At 38.1% G+C, this 21,554-nt stretch overlaps 1 protein-coding gene across 7 annotated transcripts in view; it reads left to right on the top strand.

Moving 5' to 3' along the window:
• LOC141441999 (uncharacterized) overlaps nucleotides 1–21,554 on the top strand; it is a 298,152-nt gene that overhangs the window by 165,890 nt on the left and 110,708 nt on the right. For 5 of the 7 annotated variants that reach the window (XM_074106913.1, XM_074106911.1, XM_074106906.1 and 2 more), the window contains exon 2: nucleotides 8,296–8,494. In XM_074106913.1, coding sequence (XP_073963014.1) covers nucleotides 8,386–8,494 — 109 coding nt within the window. In that variant the 5' untranslated portion in view covers nucleotides 8,296–8,385. Of the gene's footprint in view, nucleotides 1–306; nucleotides 559–8,295; nucleotides 8,495–21,554 lie in introns of those variants that run through there. The other 2 variants (XM_074106910.1, XM_074106907.1) reach the window with 2 other exon arrangements.

The raw sequence follows: 21,554 nt of genomic DNA, 5'->3' as shown, positions 1-21,554 counted from the left end.
ATAATTCCAAATAATAATTCTAGTAATAAAAAAATTAAATTCGAAACGCTTTGCTTTATTTAGCCTTGGAAATCACATTAATTTTCAATCAATTGCAAAAATAGATTTTAAGTTGCTTTTAATAAAAAATAGTCGATCAATCGGGCAAATAAGTGACGTTATACCCCCGTGAATCTATTTTACAAAGTTTTATTTGTTATTTGCTGTTGTGTTAAGACACCACTAGTGTTATCATAATACATTAATCCATTTTTAGCGTTCACCTCCCGGTCTACATGAGACGTCAGTAGAAATAGTTCCGTCCCGAAGCACGCCAGACTCTCGCGCCGCGCCGTCGGCTTGTTCCGAATTTAATTAAAACAATATTCGAAATCTTGAAGACGTTCTTTTTCAAATTATTTATTTTTTTGGTGGCCAGTGATAATATTATTTTGTAAAAAAAAGTGGCGTGGAAAAAAGTGCTTTTGGAATCTTAATTTGTTATGGATATAAAGTTTTGAGTGTTTTGAAAGCTTTTAAAAAAGTGTGTTTTGGGATACATAAAGATTAACTTAACAGGTAATTAATGCTTTAAATTTAGTTCTTTATTGCTGACTAAGATTCATATATATTGTTATTAATGAGCAGAGCAGTAGTTGTAATAAAATAAATTAATTGAATAATGAATTTTATATCGGGTCTATAATTAACAACGTATCGTGTTATACACACACACACACACGTAACAATGTATCGTCCGACTACGAAGCTTGAGGTCCCGGGTTCGATTCCCGGCCGGGGCAGATATTTGTATGAATAATACGAATATTTGTTTTCGGGTCTTGGATGTTTAATATGTATTTATGTATGTATCCATAGTACAAGCTTTGCCTAGTTTGGGACTAGGTCAATTGGTGTCAAGTGTCCGGTGTTTTTTTTTTTAAGTTTTATTTCGGTCTTTATAAAAAAACGTGTATTAAACTGCTGTTTTATTATAGGGCGTTAATTATTAAATTGAAAACGTTACACATGTCATCTGTTTTTTTTAATTTATAATTTAATGCATACCTATTTGCTTAAATTTACAAAGAGCTTAATAATTTAAAAAAATACTCGTGCATTTCGCTAAGTCACAAATTGTACTTGTTTTCTAAAAGCGTAGTTCGTGCATGACAGTTGCGCTTGCGCTTCCCCGTTTGTTGAAGAAAATCAAAACTGAAGGAAAACGGCCAGCATTCAATTATCTGAATAATATGCAACCTCGCTGAAACTAAGTGGCTTATGTTGCATTTGTAAACTTTTAGACTGGGCTTAGCAAATGAGGAATTAAAAAAAAAGCAACCTGGCTTACAGTGCAGTGTAATCCATCATCGTCTCGATTCTCAACAAACTACTCGTAGTTTTAGGCTTTCAGTTGTTTAATTAACATCTTGTGAATTGACAGTTCTCGAAACTCCGAAATCCGCACGATTTCATATTTTTATGACTCACAAGTACCTACAATCAAGTATCTGTTGACCCAGAATGTACGACCAGACAATTCATGCCCTTTTACATTATTGCCGTTCATTCGGGCAAAAAAAATCTATTCAGTCCCAGTCCGTCAGCTGGATTATAAAAAAATATAAGACACGGTTTTTTCAAGCATATCAAACAAAATAACTTAACCAACAAAAAGTTGGTAAATCCCCGACTTTGTCACTTCAAAGTTCAATATCTCAAAAACGGCTAAACCGTTTTTGATGAAACATGTCTAAGAACCATCGCTAGAAAACCTGCTTTCAAAAAAAACCGCATTTAAATCGGTCTACCCGTTTAAGAGCTACGGTGCCACAGACAGACACAGACATAGCGGTCAAACTTATAACACCCCTCTTTTTGCGTCGGGGGTTAAAACATGACAAATATTAAGCGCGTAAAGCTCGGGAGAGGGGGGCTTGTGTCGTCACGCCGCGCCGTACTAAAAAGTGTCGCGCGACTCGATTTCACGCGAAACTTTAACTGCATATCTTCATCATTGTTATTGAATTGACAGAAGAAAAAATACATATGCAATATTTTCAGATTACCTAAAACTGATAGACTGATAATGGATACTTTTTTTTCGGAAACTACCACAACGCAGATCGTACAATAACCGCATCCTAACCAATGAAACGAAATATATCTTAACGAATGAAACTCATGGATCAATAGTAGATTGTACAACGAGAGCATAAAACAAGCCATTTTACCCGAGGCATATAGCCACCCGAGCCGGTACGGCGAGGATGGATAGACACGTCGAGAAAAAAAGGGTTTAGAAATAGAAATAGAAATAGAAACGTTTATTCGCTAATTCGAAAATACATATTATAAGTAAGAACACAAAATAAAACAACCATAAAATAAATATTAACGACAGTATTTGCGAAATCGCGAAACGGTCTCAGCTCAGCATAGTGTTGGCCGTAGAGGCCAACGCTGGTCTTCCGCTGAGACCGCTTGGCGACTTCACGGAAGGCGACATAAATTCAAAAGTAAATCTAAAAAGAAACAAATAGAAAGTAAAATAATTTAAATAAAAATAATAACAATAATGAAAACAAACAGAACGCAAAACCAGACAAAAGACACTTTTTGATGCTCGAGTTTTACATTCTGCTTTTCACTTCAATTGAGAGGATTTTTTTTTATTCGACTGGATGGAAAACGAGCAAGTGGGTCTTCTGATGGTAAGATATCACCACTGCCCATAAACATCTGCAACACCAGGGGTATTGCAGATGCGTTGCCAACCTAGAGGCCTAAGATGGGATACCTCGAGTGCCAGTTATTTCACCGGCTGTCTTATTCTCCACACCGAAACACAACAGTGCAAGCACTGCTGCTTCACGGCAGAATTAGCGAGCAAGATGGTGGTAGCAATCCGGGCGGACCTTGCACAAGGTCCTACTACCAAAAAATTTAAACATCATCACTGGAAACAATTTTTGACTTACTAGGTACCTTTTATTTTTCATTCATTGCTATATAATTATAAATTTTTAGTTTTATTTATTTATTTTGATTGATTTGATTGATTTTTAGTTTTACATAAAATAAAAAATATTAAAAAAAATATATAGAAACTTCTTTGTTTGCGGCTGTTGACACCTAATTACCTTGGTCTTAGACGAAGATTCTACTTTATGCACTAGAGCGTTAAAATATTTTTTATGTCGCCTAGATCCAGCATAAATACCAACTGTACGAGCATGAGAAGTGAAACATATTATCCAGCCAACATCGCGCACCATTTATCCTGCAGCACGTCTCCTGACACTCCCGAGGGCACTTTTGCGATAAATATTCTAGTTTTATTCACGTCACTAGCAGTAAAATCAACAGAAAAACTATGTACAGTCGAGCTCAAAAGTTGTTGAATTTTAGTTGCTAAAAGTTAAGGATCTATTCGAGTTCGCATGTGTCACTGGGTGACTCTTTTGCAGCCAGCATTTGCCGCATTTATAAAAAATATACGTTTATAGGCCACGAGTGTCACGTGCGAACTTGTCAAGGTATGACAGCACTAGGACGGTTTGAAATATTTTAAACCTGCCAAAATGGCAAAAACGGAACCCTTATAGTTTCGTCATGTCTGTCTGTCTGTCCGTCCGCGGCTTTGCTCAGGGAATATCAATGCTAGAAACCTGTAATTTTGCACAGATATATGCTATGCCGACAAAATCGTACAATAAAAAATTAACTTTTTACGGTACCTCCCATAGACGCTAAGTAGGGGTGTTTTTTTTTCTCATCCAACCCTATAGTGCCGGGTATCGTTGGATAGGTCTTTTAAAACTATTACTTATTTTTTTCGTAAAGGCTACGGAACCCTATTTTGGGCGTGTCCGACACGCTCTTGGCCAGTTTTAATTATGCCAGCAACTAAATACTTAACAACTTTCCTGTCCAAGGAGTCATGATGATTAATACAAGAATGTTGGGCTAAGCCCAACATTCTACGTGATTCGTTTTTAAAGGAAAAAAGAGGTTTAATACCCCAGTTTCAACAGCATGAACGTGTAGGAAAAAAAATCTTAAACATTATATGTTGTTCAAAATACATTAAAAGATCTATAATCAAAGGGCCACCAATTGCCCTAATTCAAAATAAGCAAAACTGGTGTTATGGGTACTAATTATACATGTATACTTAAATAGATAGATACCCTGGATTGCAAGTTTTGTAGGCAGGTTCTCTAACCACTTAGCTATGCGATTGCTTATATATGGGGCCAGTGAAGTTGTTAAGTCACTTTTGAGAATGTACAGTCACCAGCACCAATATCTGACACAACAAGCGTGCATTAATATCTGATACGACTCTATTTCTAGGGCCGGAAGGACGAGTCAGATATTTTTGCACGCTCCGCTGTGGCAGATATTAATGTTGGTGACTACTTGTTGGTGTACTAAACGGATGAAAACATCCAATATACCTAAAGATTTTTTTAACGAAGATCTCACTTTTGGTTCACTTACTCGTGATGGAGTCTAGTTGACATATATATTCTTTTGTTTCTGTTGTAGATCGTACATGAAATTGAATATACGCGGTGAAGTGTTCGCTGCAAAGCGTCAATAATCCTCTCGGGTGATATTTGTTTGAAAATTTCAGTCGTTCTCAGCAGCGTATTGGTACTTAGTGAGGGAACGTTCTTTTGTGCCACTTAAGCGTCTCTTTCACGTAAAATAAAGCTGAAATGGCTGTCGAGGATAAAGAAACGTTTCGTCAAAGAGAGGGATAAATATTCGTGGCATTGATGGCGCTGAAGTTAAATGTCAATGAACATGTAACCAAAACTCTACCTTGGCGTGTTAAATTAGGACCGGTAAGATTCGTAATTCCGGTATGTCAATTCTATTATCAGGTAGACCTATCTAATAGTTTACGCATGGATATGAATAGAAATAAGCACATAGCGCGAGCAACAGATTCTCAATTGTTTTTTTCCACTCAAGTTGTCATAATATTTCACCACTACTACTATTTCACCAATATAACAATATTCAGTAACATGTGTCGAGTGACAATAAAAAATCGTTGTATCTAAATTTAATGATAATAGCTTTAACATCTGGTAGCATGTTGTACGGTTGTGTTGTTGTGAAGATGAGTTCTGGTTGAGTTCGAAACGCGTCAGTGTAGTGTGGTGGGGTGATAGATGGGTTTGTGTGATTTATGTGTTCTCTTACAGTGTGGGGGTAGAGGAACTGTATGAACGCGCATATCTTGCATAAACGTACTATCATAAGGTCGCGGGTGAGCAAAGTTTTTTTTTTTTTTGATTCAATAAATTAATAAAAAATTATTGCCGATGCATACGAATAGCAAATAAAATACCGGATATGATCACTTCGGAAACCAGCGACCATGTATTTAAAAATAAGTTGAAAAAATTACTGGTAGAAAAATGTTACTATGAAATTGATGACTTTTTAAATGATACACTATGAAAATTAAATGTTAAATAATGTAAATGCCCCTAGTAGTTCATAAGAAAATTTTAATTGTTGCACTACTTTTAAGAAATACGAAATAGTTGAATGATGACATTAATAATAATATTGAAACTAATAATTTGACATTGAACATTATTAAAATTAAATTTCATTTAAATTTCAATCTAATTAAGTTACGAAAATTCACAATAAATTCTTATTACCTATATTAGCATTAGTATTTTAATGACATCACTCCTCTAATCCGTGGATATAATGAATTATTGGAGTAAAATAGTTTAAGGATTATCATTTTTATACCCTAACAGGGTGTCGTGTACCTACTATTTAATAATATGTCACCTAATGTAATGAACATGACTTATAAATGAATAAATAAATAAATAAATAAATAATTAGCTTAGTGTTGTGAAACAAGAATTGTTTTTGTTAGTCGATATTTTATTGTAGATTTGTCGGTAAATCTTGACTTGAGATTAAAGCTGTGTCGTGTTAGAATGCGGTATTTGACTAGGTACTCCTGAATTTGCCATGTCTTATATATTATTATGAAAAAAAAATAGAGATACAGAAAGTGTTTAGCGAAGAGAAAACATAAATCAGTTGAAAATTGGATTAATAGTTATTTTTTGAAAAATCTGTATACCTGTCTCTATCTCAAACGCTTTTCTCTATGCAGCAAGTTTGGCGCTACTAGCGTGTGACGTCACATGCCAGTATGTCTTTCTCTGTCTAATCTTGGATTTCAAACCTTTATAATTTTGTTATTTGTAAAGGTAGCTTAAAATTTCTTTCTCTATTCGATAACAGGCATTGTAAAGTTTTAATTTATAATACATATAAAAAATAGTCAAATACCGTATTGTAGTGTTTCATGATTAACTTACACATATTTTCAAAATATCTCTCTGTGATAGAAGTAGGTGGTCGGACCTGTCAGCGTGCTGGAATAGGCGCCTGTTTGTATGAAAGCATAAGTAGGTATACTCTTTTAAGGTGCGAACAAACCGCTGCTTAAAAAACGGTGACGGTACAGAATCGCAGTGACGCATCGTATACGCACCGTAATTTTTTGCATGCTTTCCACACCTCTGCAACGGTGCGGAATCGCAGTGACGTGCCGTAAACGTCACGACTTTTGTTCGGTAAAGACCCGAAGTTTACGGCACGTCACTGCGATTCCGTATTTTAAGCAGCGGTGTAGAGAGCATGCGATAAAAACGGTGCGCATACGGTGCGTCACTGCGATTCCGTGCCGTCAGCGTTTTTTAAGCAGCGGTTTGGTCGCACCTTTACACGTCGGTGTAACACGTCATGGAGCAAAATATTTATGTTAGGAAACTTTTGGATGGGATGAGGCTGATTGCATCACAACGTATTTAGTCGGCTATTCCCGTCGTTGGGTCCGTCTCGAGAGCCATAACACTCGATTGAGACTTGGGTTTCATTCAGTTTATTGATCTGCTAAATTATCCTTCTTTACTTCCTTACTCGTAAGTACTTAGCCTACATAAGTAGTGTTATTTTATGGTCCCGCTATCTCTATCCTTTTTTATCAAAAGCGTCCGGCTGTTTTTGCGTGATTGTAACTAATAAAACACACACACTCATAAGATTTTCTGTTTATTCTCCAATATTATCCTGATCATACATGGGTGTGTACCTCGTGCTGTTTGAAATCCATACTAATATTATAAATGCGAAAGTGTGTGTATGTTTGTCCGTCTTTCACGTCGAAACGGAGGTACGGATCGACGTGATTTTTGGCATAGAGAGAGTTTATGGACCAGAGAGTGGCATAGGCTACTTTTTATTCCGGAAAAATGCACAGTTCCCGAGGGAACAGCGCGCGATAACTGAATTCGACGCGGGCGAAGCCGCGTTTAAAAGCTAGTAAATTATATATTTCATTAGCATTTCGTACGTACGTATTTGTACGGAAACCTCGATACGCTTGTGAAAATACGTGACGAACTTAACCTACCTAATATTGTGTAATGATGTGGACACTAAGGAGTACCGATTCGTTAGAATAATGATTTCAAGCAAAATATCGAACAAACCGGACTATTATACTGGTAATAGTTGCGAATAATATAATAATCTACTGGGAAAATAAGCGAAAAAAATGAACGCGAACAGTAAAAAACGCTTCGTAAAAATCGCTACATGAAAAAAGACGAATAAATAAATTTGCGAACCAACTTGAAAAACTGCTAAGTACGTGAAAATTCGCTATTTACTCAGAAAAATGCGTTTGTGAAAATTATCTAACAACAAAAATGTTTGTAATGAGAAATAACACAAAATTATAACTTAATTATTTCTTAATACATAGAGTTATAACTTAATTATTTTTTAATACAGATTATACAGAGAGTCCCTGTCTGACCATGGGGCTTTAAATCCAGGGTTCGATTCTGTTTGCGCTAACTGAGTTACTTTTGTTCTGCTACTTTTTAAAAATAAACCACTGTTAATTTCATTTTTTTTCATACAAAATAAATAAATAAATAAATGTAATTTTCAATGTATGTGATACAATCAAAACCAAATTGATGGCATATTGATATGTGTTTATTTTTGAGATGTCAAATAAATGTCAAATACCAAGAGACAGCGATAACAATCGCCATGTCTGATACACTGATTTAACGATTAAACTTTGAAGATGAAGAATGATCTAAATTTAAATTTTTTGAAAACGTTACAAAACAAAAGTAGCTTCGTTTTGTGAGTAGAATCGAACCTTGGATTTAAAGCCCGGGTCAAAGACATCCTGTAATTGCAACCCTTTCAATACTCGTAACATGATGTTGTTTGGCTCAGGTAGTGTCCTGCGCGTGCGTCGCGTGCCGGGCGGGCGCGGGGGGCGCGGGGAGGCGCGGGGAGGCGCGGCGCGGGCATGTGCGCGTGAGCATGGACGGCTCGCTGGCGCCGGCGCTGGACGGCGACGACGAGCGCCCGCCGGGCTCCTCCACCGGCTCCGGCTCCTCGTCGGGCACCGGCTACTATAATCACAAAAATGGTGAGTCACTGCTGTACGACTAACTGTTATCTTACGCGTACCCTACAACACAATACAGCGTGCCCAGCGGCATACGGCTACGATTGCGGGTCGTGGAAGACGTCGGCGGACAAGCTGCTGTCAGCGGCTTAGACTGTTTTTTTTTATTCGACTGGATGGCAAACGAGCAAGTGGGTCTCCTGATGGTAAGAGATCACCACCGCCCATACCTAAACATCTGCAACACCAGGGGTATTGCAGATGCGTTGCCAACCTAGAGGCCTAAGATGGAATACCTCAAGTGCCAGTAATTTCACCGGCCACCACCAGGTTTTTCATGAACTAATAGAAACGCTTCATTTACCTCGTCTTGCTCCGCTCAGCTGTTTCCACCAGAAAGGTGCTGAGCGAGGATAGGTAAATAAAGCAGTTATAATTATAATGGTTCATGAAAAACCTTTGAAAAACACATTCCTCGCCACACGTCCTCACACATCTTTCGTTTCCACCAAAGCCTAGTCAATTTCTGGCAGCCGTAACTTACTTTTATTTAACTGTATACGCGTTTTACTACGCTAAATACTTTGAATCCATCATAAATACTATTTGTAAGTGAGCACAGACTAATGAAAGGCATAATACAAATGTGACGCGACCTAAACACACGAAGGACTCGTGTAAAAACCATTTATTAATTTTTTGGGCTTAGTCCGTAACAAATTGCCGGTCGAGTTAATGCCTCAAAGGCTTATTGCAGCGATAGTACTTAAAAAAAAAGATTACATTATGAGTATTGTAATTTGGAAAACGAAAAAAATAACGCCATAAACTAACTGGAATTCCGATTGCATTAATATAATAAACAACAAAGTTTGTGAAGATTTTTATTACGCAGTCATGTAATAACGTCTGAATGGATTTAGGTGAAATTTTATATAATAGGTACTAGCTGTTGCCGCGTGGAATTCGTTTATCGATACCCCCCGCAGGAACTATCCAATTTTCCGGGATAAAGACTATCCTATGTCCTTTCCAAAGCAAGCAAATAATTCATTCTGTCTTTCTTTCTTTCGACATTGCAATAAGACTATTATTCTTAGACTAAAATCGCGGGCCAAACATAGTAGCCATATTTTTTCAAATATTACAATTTAATTGTTGTTTTCTACATAATATAGACAATCACACTCAAAGAACGATTTGTTCAAAAGTCAATATAACTTGCGTTGACAGCGACGTGAATAAATACGATTAGGCATAAAGCACATAACTGGGTCAAACAACGGGCTTATCACCGCAAAACGATCTCTTCCACAGCGGCAACCGATTGTATCTACTTGTGTTACTAATATCGAAATGAGCAACTTTGTAGGAAGGGTATTTTAAGTATCATCATCACATCAGCCGAAAGACGTATGTTACTGGACAAAGCCAAAGACGTCCACTGATGGACATAGGCCTCCCCCAAGGCTCTCCACTCAGACCGGTCTTGTCTGAAAGACGTCTATTACTAGACAAAAAGCTCAAATAATTCTACACCGATCGATCCTGCACTGCATCCATTAGATTCCCGCGACTTTGACAGAATGGACGTGGTCGTTGGATAGAAACAGTATAGTAGTGAACTTTCGTGACGAATTTCTTGAGAAAATAGCATGCTGGCTTTCCCTTGCCTTCCACAACTTGCTGGAGCCCGAAGTTCGTAGTTGGAAGTAGAGAGCTCTGCCCACTCTCACATCAGGGGGGCTACTAAGAAAATCGAAAATCAAAGTTCGTATCGTACCGTCCCTTTCACTCATCAAATATTATTAATATTTTATTTTATTAAATTAGTGTATTTATTAAAAATATTAATATTTCAAATAAGCGTCAGCCGGGACCGCTAGATACGAAGTTCGAGTTTTGCACTCCGTAGCAAAGGGCTGGGTACCTCAGCAGCTGTTTGCTACACAAACGGTGTGACAATGCATAACTCCAACTACCCTCTTCCTGTCAAAACGAACGGCGATGATTTCGCTCAACGCCTCGGGGCGTCAGTGTGCGGACTGCAGTGGGGCACACTTAAAACGTCACCTTTTCACGTACACGCCAGCGCCTCTGGCGACAAAATGATAGCACTAAATTGACAAGTGTGTCAAACGTGGACTTGAAAAATTCAGTCTGTCCGCCATCTTTCCGCTGTATGTTGGCTGTCTGGCTTTCGCGGATGATTTTTAAGTTTATCTGGTGTTTTGCTGTTTTCTTAAAGTTGTATTACATTGCTCCGCTTGGGTGACCAAGTGAAGTGACCACCATAAAACTCGTTTGCTTACCGGCCTCGCGATGTAATGCAACTTGCGCAATTTTCTTACAGGTCTAAACTGGGCTTTATAGACGTTAAGCTTGTTGTGTGCGTGCATGTACATGTGTGTGCTATGTCAGATTTAGTTCTTCAGCTAGCTACCAGATAGCGCTTGTTACCATAGATGCAAATCTGTCCATAGAGTTGCCACTCTTTTTATATATTGGTACTAATACTCTTTGGCGGACTGCAAGAGACGATCGATCACGACGCGCGCGCGCCGCCTCTTTCGTTTGAAGAGGAGTGACCAATAAGGACAATCCTGTGTATTGTGAACAGCTGCTAATTTCCTCAGCAAATACGCACTACCGAGCCCCGCGAGTTCCGGCTTCAGCGTCAAGAGCACGACAGCTTGCCAAACAATAACTGAGTACCTTTCACCTTGTCACAACGGGAAGAGGATGGGTCTAAAACAGGGCACGGGACGGATGTTAAAAAAAATCTTACTTGCACTCCCTTAATTGCTCGCTAAGTTCGTATGCTTTTTATGGCACTCTTTTGTCAGTTCGAAACATAAATCGAGCTTTTGTTAACTTTAGCACTTGAAAGTTTTTATTTCATTTATCCACCTTACAAGCTTTTTAAAATCCGATGAAAGCCGAATAAGGTGTCTTTTTCGACAAACTTCGCCCGTTTAAAACAATGAAGTCAATGTGTGCGTTTATGGTATATAGATTTAAATTTATGTGCTTTTTATTAAATTTAATTATTACTACTAACTAAAAACCGGTCGTCATTGTCGTTATTTTGAATGAAATTATTAAATCTTTGTCTTCCTCTTTCTTCTTCCTTAAATTTTCCTCCCAAAACGGGCCGGTCGGTCTATAACGGCACGAGGGCCACCAACGGTGCGCTGGAAATCAGCGCTGGAGTGTTTTAACGCTGCGTCGTAAGTATGTTAACGAACGTAATTTGACTATTGTTAGTTAATCGACACTATTTTTACCCCCCGACGCAAGAAGAGGGGTGATATAAGTTTGTCTGTGTGTGTGTCTGTCGGTGACACCGTAGCTCTTAACGGGTGGACCGATTTGAATGCGTTTTTTTTTTAGTTTTAGTTAAAAACAACATTTTCTGAAGTGAACAAATAACAAGTGAACCTTATAAAATCTTTGCTTAGTATAAAATAAAGTCATCTCCCGCCGTTTATACGCTAAGATCATTTAAAAACTAACGGACGGATTTAAATGCGTTGTTCACCGTCAGTTACATAATTTTTCACGGAAAATTTATACATTATAAATAATATACTAGCGCGCCCAGCTGAACGTACGTGGGTGTAGTCTCTGGGAAATAGAGCTGAAAAATGAAAAGTGCCTTACTAAAGACCTTTTATTTTGAAAATTGTACCCGAATAAAACCGGGTCGCTAGTCTTGTACACAAGGGACCTTTATTTACGCTAATACGAACGCAATCACGCACTGGATCTGATCAAATTCTGTGTAATTTGGTCACCAGTACTAGTTATTACCTCAAACAACCTGCGTGCCGACTGCTGGCCAAATCTCCAAATAATTACACCGACTTTCATGTTTTTTTATGGGACTGTTGTTAAATAAAGCCTAACCTTACCTTGAGGTAATGTCAGTTAGTTTATTTGTTATTGTGGTCCGCACTTGTACGCTTGATTACCGACCATTTACCGACTGCCTTATTAAATATGCGACTGTGGACTTAAAGGAAAAATTACGGTGTATAAAAATGTTCTCTTGAGTAATTTCGTCCCAGTATAATTAACACCCGACGCAAAAAGAGGGGTGTTATAAATTTGATCGCTATGTGTGTCTGTCTGTGGCACCGTTATTTTTTATTTGAAAGCAGGTTTTCTAGCGATGGTTCTAAGACATGTTTTATTAAAACAATCAAAAATGAAAAATGATTATAATAGTCTTAAAGTTTTTAAGAATAAACTAAAAAAGTTTTTGCTAGAAAAATTTGATTCGCAAAGATAAGTGTAAGCAGAACATTAAGTAGATAAGTTTTAATTAAGTAGGGTACAATTGTTCTAATTGAGCGCAATATTCGCCAATAAACGTCATAGTTTGGCGAAATTAGTTATGTAAATAAAATTATGTACCTTTTTTTGAGAATAAATAAAAAAAAAAAAAAAAAAAATCGGTTCAGCCGATTTGAACTTTGAAGTGACAAAGTCGGGGGTTTTCCAACTTTGTTGGTTAGATTATTGTTGGGGAGGCTGCGGCCGACACCCGGTACAGGACATTTTGCCAATTTTTTTTCTTCTTGGCAATGATGGTTTTTTCCGAAAGCGCTGGTAGTAAGTATAAGAAAATAACATGTAAATAACCTAACCAACAGAAAGTTGGAAAACCCCCGACTTTGTCACTTCAAAGTTCAATATCTCAAAAACGGCTGAACCGATTTTGATAAAACATGTCTAAGAACCATCGCTAGAAAACCTGCTTTCAAATCAAAAAACAGTGCCACAGACAAACAGACAGATACACAGACACACATAGCGGTCAAACTTATAATATCCCTTTTTTGCGTCGGGGGTTAAAAAGCGCTTTGCGGCCTATTCGCAGGATAAACTTTTTAATTTTGCTAAAAATACACAACTGACAAGCGGTAAACAGGCAAGCGTGCCACTCCTCGCCAGGTGCGGGTAACTGCGGCACGGGGCATTAACTTCTTGCCCCCTCCCCCCTTACCCAGCCCCACCCGCCATTCATAAGCTTAAGGTTCCTGCGATTATACGGCAAATTGCGTTCGTTATTTATTGCTCTAGTGGCTCTAAGGTCCGGTTTTGGTTGTCAGGCTTGTGGTCTACTGCCGGGTTTAATAAAGTCGAACACAAAATTGTCCTGTCCGGACCAGTCTTTATTCAATTAAGGATCTGGCGGGCTACTACGAAATTCGAACATCGAACTTCGTATCGTACCGTCCCTCACTCTCGTATTAAATAATATAAGCATCAGCGGAACAGCAAGATACGAAGTTTGAATTTGGCACTTCGTAAAATAGTGCTTGAGTCATTTCTGATTTTATTTTTTGCTGTCCATAGCTATTAGCTAACCAACGTGGATTTGCCGCGAACTTGATGGAAAATTTTCCATCGAAAATGGCAAGGGGCAAGATATTTGACTAAATACACAGATTGTAATTTGATAATTGAATAAATTTAACAATTATACAGAACATTCGCTTTTATTTAGGTAACAAGCACTTAGACTATGAGCGTCAAAATAATCAGAAAAAAAAATTGTCGAGAAGAAACTGGCAAGTAACGCAACGAGGAACTGATCACTAAGTCTAGAGATATAAAATTTTGCACGGACGATGTTCTTCAACTTAAATGAAAACACGAGTATTCCGGGAATTTAATAAAATCTTGGAATTTTAATTTAACTGTCAGAACTGTTTAACTGTTCACGCGTAAGAAGTCACGGGTGAACACTACGAGTAGTAACTCATATTTGTTTATTCTAAATAACGTAGTGTACAAGCTTCAAAACAAACCGAGTTGAATGGAGCCAGATTACTGGGTAAGTATTTAATAACACGCCGTAAATAAAGCGGATTACGACGTCGCGTGGAATAACTGCGTGACTGTCACGGAACGAGCTGTGCGTACTTACAGCACTAGGTATATGTACATAGACAAGCACACAGCGCCTATAACCAAGGAGGAATGAAAAAGTCTCTTCCACAGGGGGATTTAAAAGGGCTCGTAGCAAAAAAACTGATAAAATTGTAAACAAATATATGCCTACAATATTTGAAGAATTTCCTCGATTTACCTGGCATCTGAGGAGTGGATTCCTGGGAAACTCTTGGTGACACCGCAGGAGTAGGTTTACTGTTTTTCTTATCTCTTTTTGATTTTGCTGATTTTGGACTAGGTATTTCATGATTTACGCATTCCATGTTGTCACGAATTTTTTTTTTTCCAAAAAAATAATGATGTCAAAAACAATCCACAACTGACGTCGAAATATGGTGCACATACATAAAAATTACATAACGTGGAAGTGGAACGAAGAACCTCCTTTTTTTATACCTATTTGTGCTTGCACAATCAGCAATCTCCCGGCATTGCCCATTGCATTAGATGCGGACTTAGGATTGCGCTATCTTCGGCAGTGGGTACTTTTCCCGCATGGTCTATATTTGGCTTCAACTTTAGTGCAAATGGAAATGGTGAAACGGAATATTTTTTTTACGTTACGCCCTAAATACGAGTATGTCCAAGTTTGCGCAGAATTCGTCGCTCTCCCGCCAGTCAAATTTTAGCTGCCGGCGGTTTAAGCATAAAAGACAGCATTTACACAACGTCTCTACTTTAACGTAAACTTTCGTGATTTTCACTCATAGTCAAAATACTACAAACGGGACTTATCATGCTAAAACACGCGAGTAATAATTTACTTCGACGTTTCGGCAACATTACAGTGGCCGTGGTCACGAGTAGACTGAAGTGTGGGGTGTCAAGTCTGCCTAGCAGCGCGAGTCCTTCGAACTACCCGCACTTGATCACAAAAAGTACCGGTAGGTACTCGTATCTCGAACTACCCGCACTTGGTCATTTTTATTTGTCACCCCATCACACCGACATACAACACTAACAGTGTCCGATCGTCCCTCCGAACATTCATCCCGACGCCGACACTTATTTATGACAGGATTCCAAGAAGATGAAAGCTTATACCCATCGTGCCGGTTGCAATTTTTGTTTTTCTGCGTTTTAGGCAAGATTGTTTGTTTGTTTGTTTATACTCTTTATGGTACAAAAAGAAAAAATAAAAAGGTTACATAATAAAGTAAAGTGTTAGGTACAAAGGCGCACTTATCCCTGCAGGTATTTCTGTCAGTCAACCTTTGAGTGGTAGAGGAGCAATCAAAAAACAAGGATCGACAAATAGAGCAAAACATTTGAATAAATATAAATGCATATGTAAACCTCAAATACCTAACTATATATACAATAAATATATAACACATTTATAAAACATTAATATATATATAACTTAATATAAAATAAAATACATAAATACACACATTTACATACAATACATAAATAACACAAGTATAAAGGATAATTACTTACTAAGTAATGAATGAACTATAGTATGAGCCACATCTTCTTCAATGTCTCCCTGAACGAGTATACGGAGGAAGATATCCAAGCAAGTATTCCATTAAGGTAGTGTACCTACGAGTACACGCCTTTGTCCAAAGTCGCGAGGCGTATCAAATTAAAACATTAATTAATATTAGTATCATGAATCACATTAAAAAGGTCGGTAAGGGGGAGTGTAGTGCGTGTTGTCAATACCGGCATTAGCATAATAAACGTCGGACGATGGATGACGGCCAACACGGCCTTGGGGTACATTTGGGGTGCATACATTTACCATCCATGTAACGGGTACTTTGCCAGATTGAAATAACAGAACGTGTATATTACGATAGTGTACAAAACCATGCGTTTACAGTGAAGGAAATGAGAAAACCTTGACCCTCTCATTTTAAGAGCTGCTGAGAGATTTTGCAGCAAAACGGACATACATAGTTTAGTTTAGTTTAGTTTAGTTTATTTATTCATTCAATACATCATTACATTATAATTTACATAAATGTCAGTTATAAGAATTTGTATTGAAATCGTCAAAGGTAATATGATTAGTAATAATTATAAAAAATAAAATTCTAAGCATGTCATGTGAATGTAAACAATTAAAATTAGACTGGTTCTCCTCAAGGGATCGTCAGACTGAAAACACATTGAAATAGGCCGAGTGTTTGTTTTTATATGCGAGGGGGCAAACGAGCAGGCGATTCCAAGCAATTCGCCTGACGGAGAAGATCCTCCAGTTGTACCGGTCCGGATAATACTGGTGCTGCAAGCTGATTCCAAATTTTCACCGTGCATGGCAAAAAGTTCCGCAACAAACGAACTGTAGTAGACTGCCAGCTACTGAGGTGGTGAGGGTGCAAAGAAAGGTGATGATTGAATGTCTGATGTGCGGTATTAATGGGCTACGAATAAGGAAAACTACCGAAATCTTATTAGGAACGCACATTGGCAACATCCCTTTTCTAAGCCCGGAATATTAACGGCCTAGCGCTAACTAACAATGGCCGGTGATTTAATATAATCTGTAACAATAATTCCGTCGTATCACTAATCGCCGCGCTTTGCCAGCCGCCGGCCGCGTATAAATAAAGAATTATTATAAGACAATGGCAGCGGACAGCGAGACGCTGCGCCGGAGCACGGCCGCAGTCTACTCCAGTAAGCAATCTCAACCAGTGCACTGTATTTTTACAAGCTTTTATTTTACTTACTTACTTGAAATTCTCTGTTTGGTTTCGTTTGCTGGTTGCCGTCGGACCACGAACATTAGTAGCTTACCCCTCCTGCCATGGGATCCGTAGGTGGCCTTCATTATTGCTTTTACAATCAGTCGATGCCGCGTGGTCCACCGGTAGACCTCTTTATAACTATTGCTTGAGGTTCGTGGTATTCCACGTCGAAGAAAAACTTTCATAATTAAAAAAAGTTTTAGTTTAGAAATCGAACATAATGGCGTACTTAACTTAAACAAAACCTTTGTTTGTTTGTTTATTTCTTCAATTACCAATTACCAATCCGAATGAGTTAATCTATGAGTACAGTTTTTCTGTCACTATTAGAAACACATAGGTTCCTTGGAACAGATCTTTGCCTCTTATAGTTTTAGAGCTATCCATACCAACCCATTTAAATGCGCTATTTAGTAAAATTAGCCGGAAAAGTGTTAATTCTGGTCGTTTGTAGATCCTTTACGGGATTTACACTGTCGCGCGGCGTACGCATCACGTCAAAAGCGATTTATCGCGCAGATTAAATGTGCCACGAGTTTGACGTATAGTTTAATGTGATCGTGTTAGCTAATGCTTGCGTCCGTTTGAATCTACGGTCGCCCAAAACTGCGAGCATTATCCCTGTCCATTGCGTGTAATGTCTAGTAACCGTTGAGTGGTGAGCATATCAACAGCACAATGGATATAGGGAAACTATGTATGTCAGATATATCATTTGAGTACTTGGATAAAGCTTCTTCAGAGAAGTAGTAGTGAAAGGAATACTACGTTTTATAGTTTGTTACTCGACTGTCCGAAGAAGGGGTATGTTTTTCAGTGTATGTATCTATTTATGTCTATTTCCTTGGTCCTCTATGTAGCCTAAACGGCTGGATGGTTTTCAACATAAAATAGGGTACCATTACTTTTACAAAAACTGTCGGTGCGACACTGAGTATAATAATTATAGTATTTCATAATGGCGCCCTAGCGGGCAACCATTTGGTCGACCGCCATAAGCAATGTGGTAAACACTTCACACACCCTTAGTGTACCTATTATGACACTCGTAGTAGTGCTGCTGCTTAAGTAGCGTAGTAGAAAAGAGCAACCTGAGATAATAATATGTGTGCATAGGAGAAATTTGTGTCTAGACTCCTGTCCAGCGGTGGTGTAGGGGTTATAGCACGCAGCACGGATTGCTGAGGACCTGGGTTCGATTCCCAGCGCTGGTCTCTTTTTCTGGTTTTTCTGTGCATCCATGTCTCAGTTTATATTTTCGATATGGTTTTCAAGGGATACCCGTAAAAGTAACAAAAAAAGACTCCAAATCATAACTCGTAGAAGGCGCAAACATAACACGAGAAGTTCCAAATTCCGCGGGCAAAAAGAAAATAGGAAGGAAATGAAGCTGCCCGGCGGTAAACACTTTATAAGTCCATTTCCGGAGCCGCGGCGCTTCCGGCGCGCGATGGTTCACGATCATCAACGGCAGATTAACTTTAACGGACGCTTTAATCAACTTTATGCGAGTGCGCAGCATTCGGTACAATCGGCCATAAGTGCTATTCTTTTTCATGATTATTTTGATACGTCAAAATTGACCTGCAATTTGGAAATAGGCAATCAGACGCCGTTGGCCTTTGATCCTCCTCTCGTTGCCGTCCGCATGCGCCGTGCGGGCTTAGAGCTGGTTATAGTGTTACAGAACTCATTACAGCAGCTTTGCGATCGACCTCGGCTCAGTGACGCACGTAGAGGCTGTTAGAGCAATATAAAGCATACAACATCATCATATATATTTCTATTTTATCATATATATTTTTATTTTATCTGATTTATATGGTGACCTGTCGTTTTGCCGAGTTTCATTACGCAGATTTTCGTTTCGCAGACAACTGTTGGCAGATTTTTCTTTTGGCCGAGCAACGTTTGGTATAATTTCGTTACGCCTATTATTCGTTTCGCCGAGTAGTCGGTAGGAAGAATAGCGATAAGAAGATTTACGTTTAGTAGATTGTTTGTTTCGTAATTGTTTCAGTTAACCGAACAACTGTTCGTCGAGACACGATAAGCAGAGTTATCACATGGCATTCATATTGTTAAGTAGATTTAATGTTCAGTCGATTTTTGTTTCGTTATCTGCGTAGATAAAATCGGCCAAACGATAGGTAGGATTTTACCGAGTTGACTATATAAATATACTAGCTTTATCAAAATGAAGTTAGGTGCGACGACGAGCGTCAGCGAGGAGGAGTGTTAGGTAGAATTGCGACCAACAACGCACGAGCCGAGCGAGCGAAGCGAGCGTGCGCGTAGCGGCCGGCGAAGTGCCAGAATCGAACTGCTAGCATCGCGACTTGGTTGTTTAAACTCCAATGTAAAATAAATACAAATGATGGTCAAAAATACGTTTATTACTTGCGTTATACGTTTGAAACTTGTGAGGGTACATAAAAATCATAAAGAATGCGCGGTCAGCACGGCGTGTAAAAATGCTAATAAAGCCATAGTGTAATCCACACATATTCACGGTATTGAATGCCAGTCCCCATGCGAAACGAAAAGATGCGAAAAGTTGATATGCGCACTGAATAATAGTTCAACCGTTACAAAAGCGAAAGGTTGTTCGACCAAATGTGCAAAATGTGTAGTGATTAATAGGCTAAACGAATTTCTGTAAATAGTTGTTCGGCTTACTGACTCATATGCCAAGTAAATAGTCTGCTAAAGGTTGAGTTACGAAACGTTAGTCTGCGAAACAATACATCTGCGTACAAATTCATCGGCGTACCGTTACTCGGCGAAACGTTGTCTGCCAATCAATAATCTGCCTAAAAATAGTCGGCGAATCATTAGGTAACCGATTTATATAATTGAATGATGATGAATTACGAAATACTCGGTTTAAATCTAGGCTTTGGGTAAATTAGTATTATAAATGAAACGCAATAAATGAATTATGAATTATTAGATTATTATCATTGTCCGTATTATTATTCTTTACTTTATTTTTATTTATTTTTTTATTCTGTGTTTGGCATGCTGTTGATAATGTTTTATTTATTTATTTTATTATTTTAAGAACACATACATTCGTACATTAATGAGTATACAGGTAAACCAAAAACAATATAAAGACCTCGAGGTTCATAAATATTCATAGGTACTAAAAGTTATTTAAAAGTAATGTGGGTATTTAAATAAATTAAAAATCAACAAAACTAGGAAAGATAAATGTTGATAGAAACACTATACAGAATATTGCCTGACTAACTTCTTGAGAGTTACAAGCGAATGCGAATGCTAAGCGAATGCAGCGAATGTTAAGTCTTAAACCTATTCTATTAATTAATTAGTTGTACGCTATAGTAAATATTTATAAGATTGCTGTGCCCTTGCAGGGTTCATGTTCTTGGAATTGTTAATTAATGTAAGACCTTAGGTAGGTAGGTATGAATCATATCGTCATAATCATATCAGTCGTAGGACATGCACTGTTCCACAGCACATGGCCATCCCCCATAGTTCTCTCCAGTTGCTACGGTTGATGGACGTTCTACGCTGCACTTACAATACAATAGGTACAATGACTCTCGGCTTTTTTTTACAAGTCTTTATGTAACTTCCCTGTTTGTTTGGCTCAAATCTTGTAAGTTCATTTTGATTCACTTCCAGTAATCGAATTGACTCAAATTTTCATCGTAAGTCAAATGACAATGCAAGTATAGTCAACAAAAACTAGTGCGCAAAAAAAGCTTGTAATAATATACTCGTACATATTTTTAGGGTTCCGTACCTCAAAAGGAAAAAACGGAACCCTTATAGGATCACTTTTTGTCCGTCTGTCTGTCAAGACCCCTTTTCTCGGGAACGCGTGGAAGTATCAAGCTGAAATTTATCTTGCCTACTCAACTTGGAGCTGTGAACAAAAATCGAACTTCTAAGTCAACGCAATCATCTCATCAGCACGTTATGAACTGCCAAATTTCCTCAAAGCGCTCGAAAACGGAACCCAAAACCAATACAGGTAGTTCCGTAAACTCAGTTTCATTTGGGTAAGCTATCACTACTAGTATGGTTCTCGTTTAAAAGGTAGAAAGTTAATCCGTTTAAGGCTAAATTGCCCAGTATATACGTCCCACTTGTCACATGCCTACCCTCAAAATGACAACTTGAATTTTATAGCCTAATATTAATTATGAATTTTGCTTCGCAGGTTTGTGTTTAGCACATTTTTCCTTTAAATCGTGTTAAAAAATGTAATTCCGCACATGGTTTTTTGAAAAATATATGCGAGCCATTTCAAACGATTCTGTTTGAGGGATGGCAAACACTCGGCTTACGGCTTCCTTATTGCCATAAAACAAACTCTCATAGAACAGATAAAGACATACATGACGCTAATTACTCAACATAACTTTGCTTAATTTTTC

Source organism: Choristoneura fumiferana, chromosome 24 (assembly GCF_025370935.1).
Source record: "Choristoneura fumiferana chromosome 24, NRCan_CFum_1, whole genome shotgun sequence".
Taxonomy (NCBI): domain Eukaryota; kingdom Metazoa; phylum Arthropoda; class Insecta; order Lepidoptera; family Tortricidae; genus Choristoneura; species Choristoneura fumiferana.
Note: the sequence above shows the minus strand (reverse complement) of the source record. Positions and strands in the feature narration are given on the sequence as shown.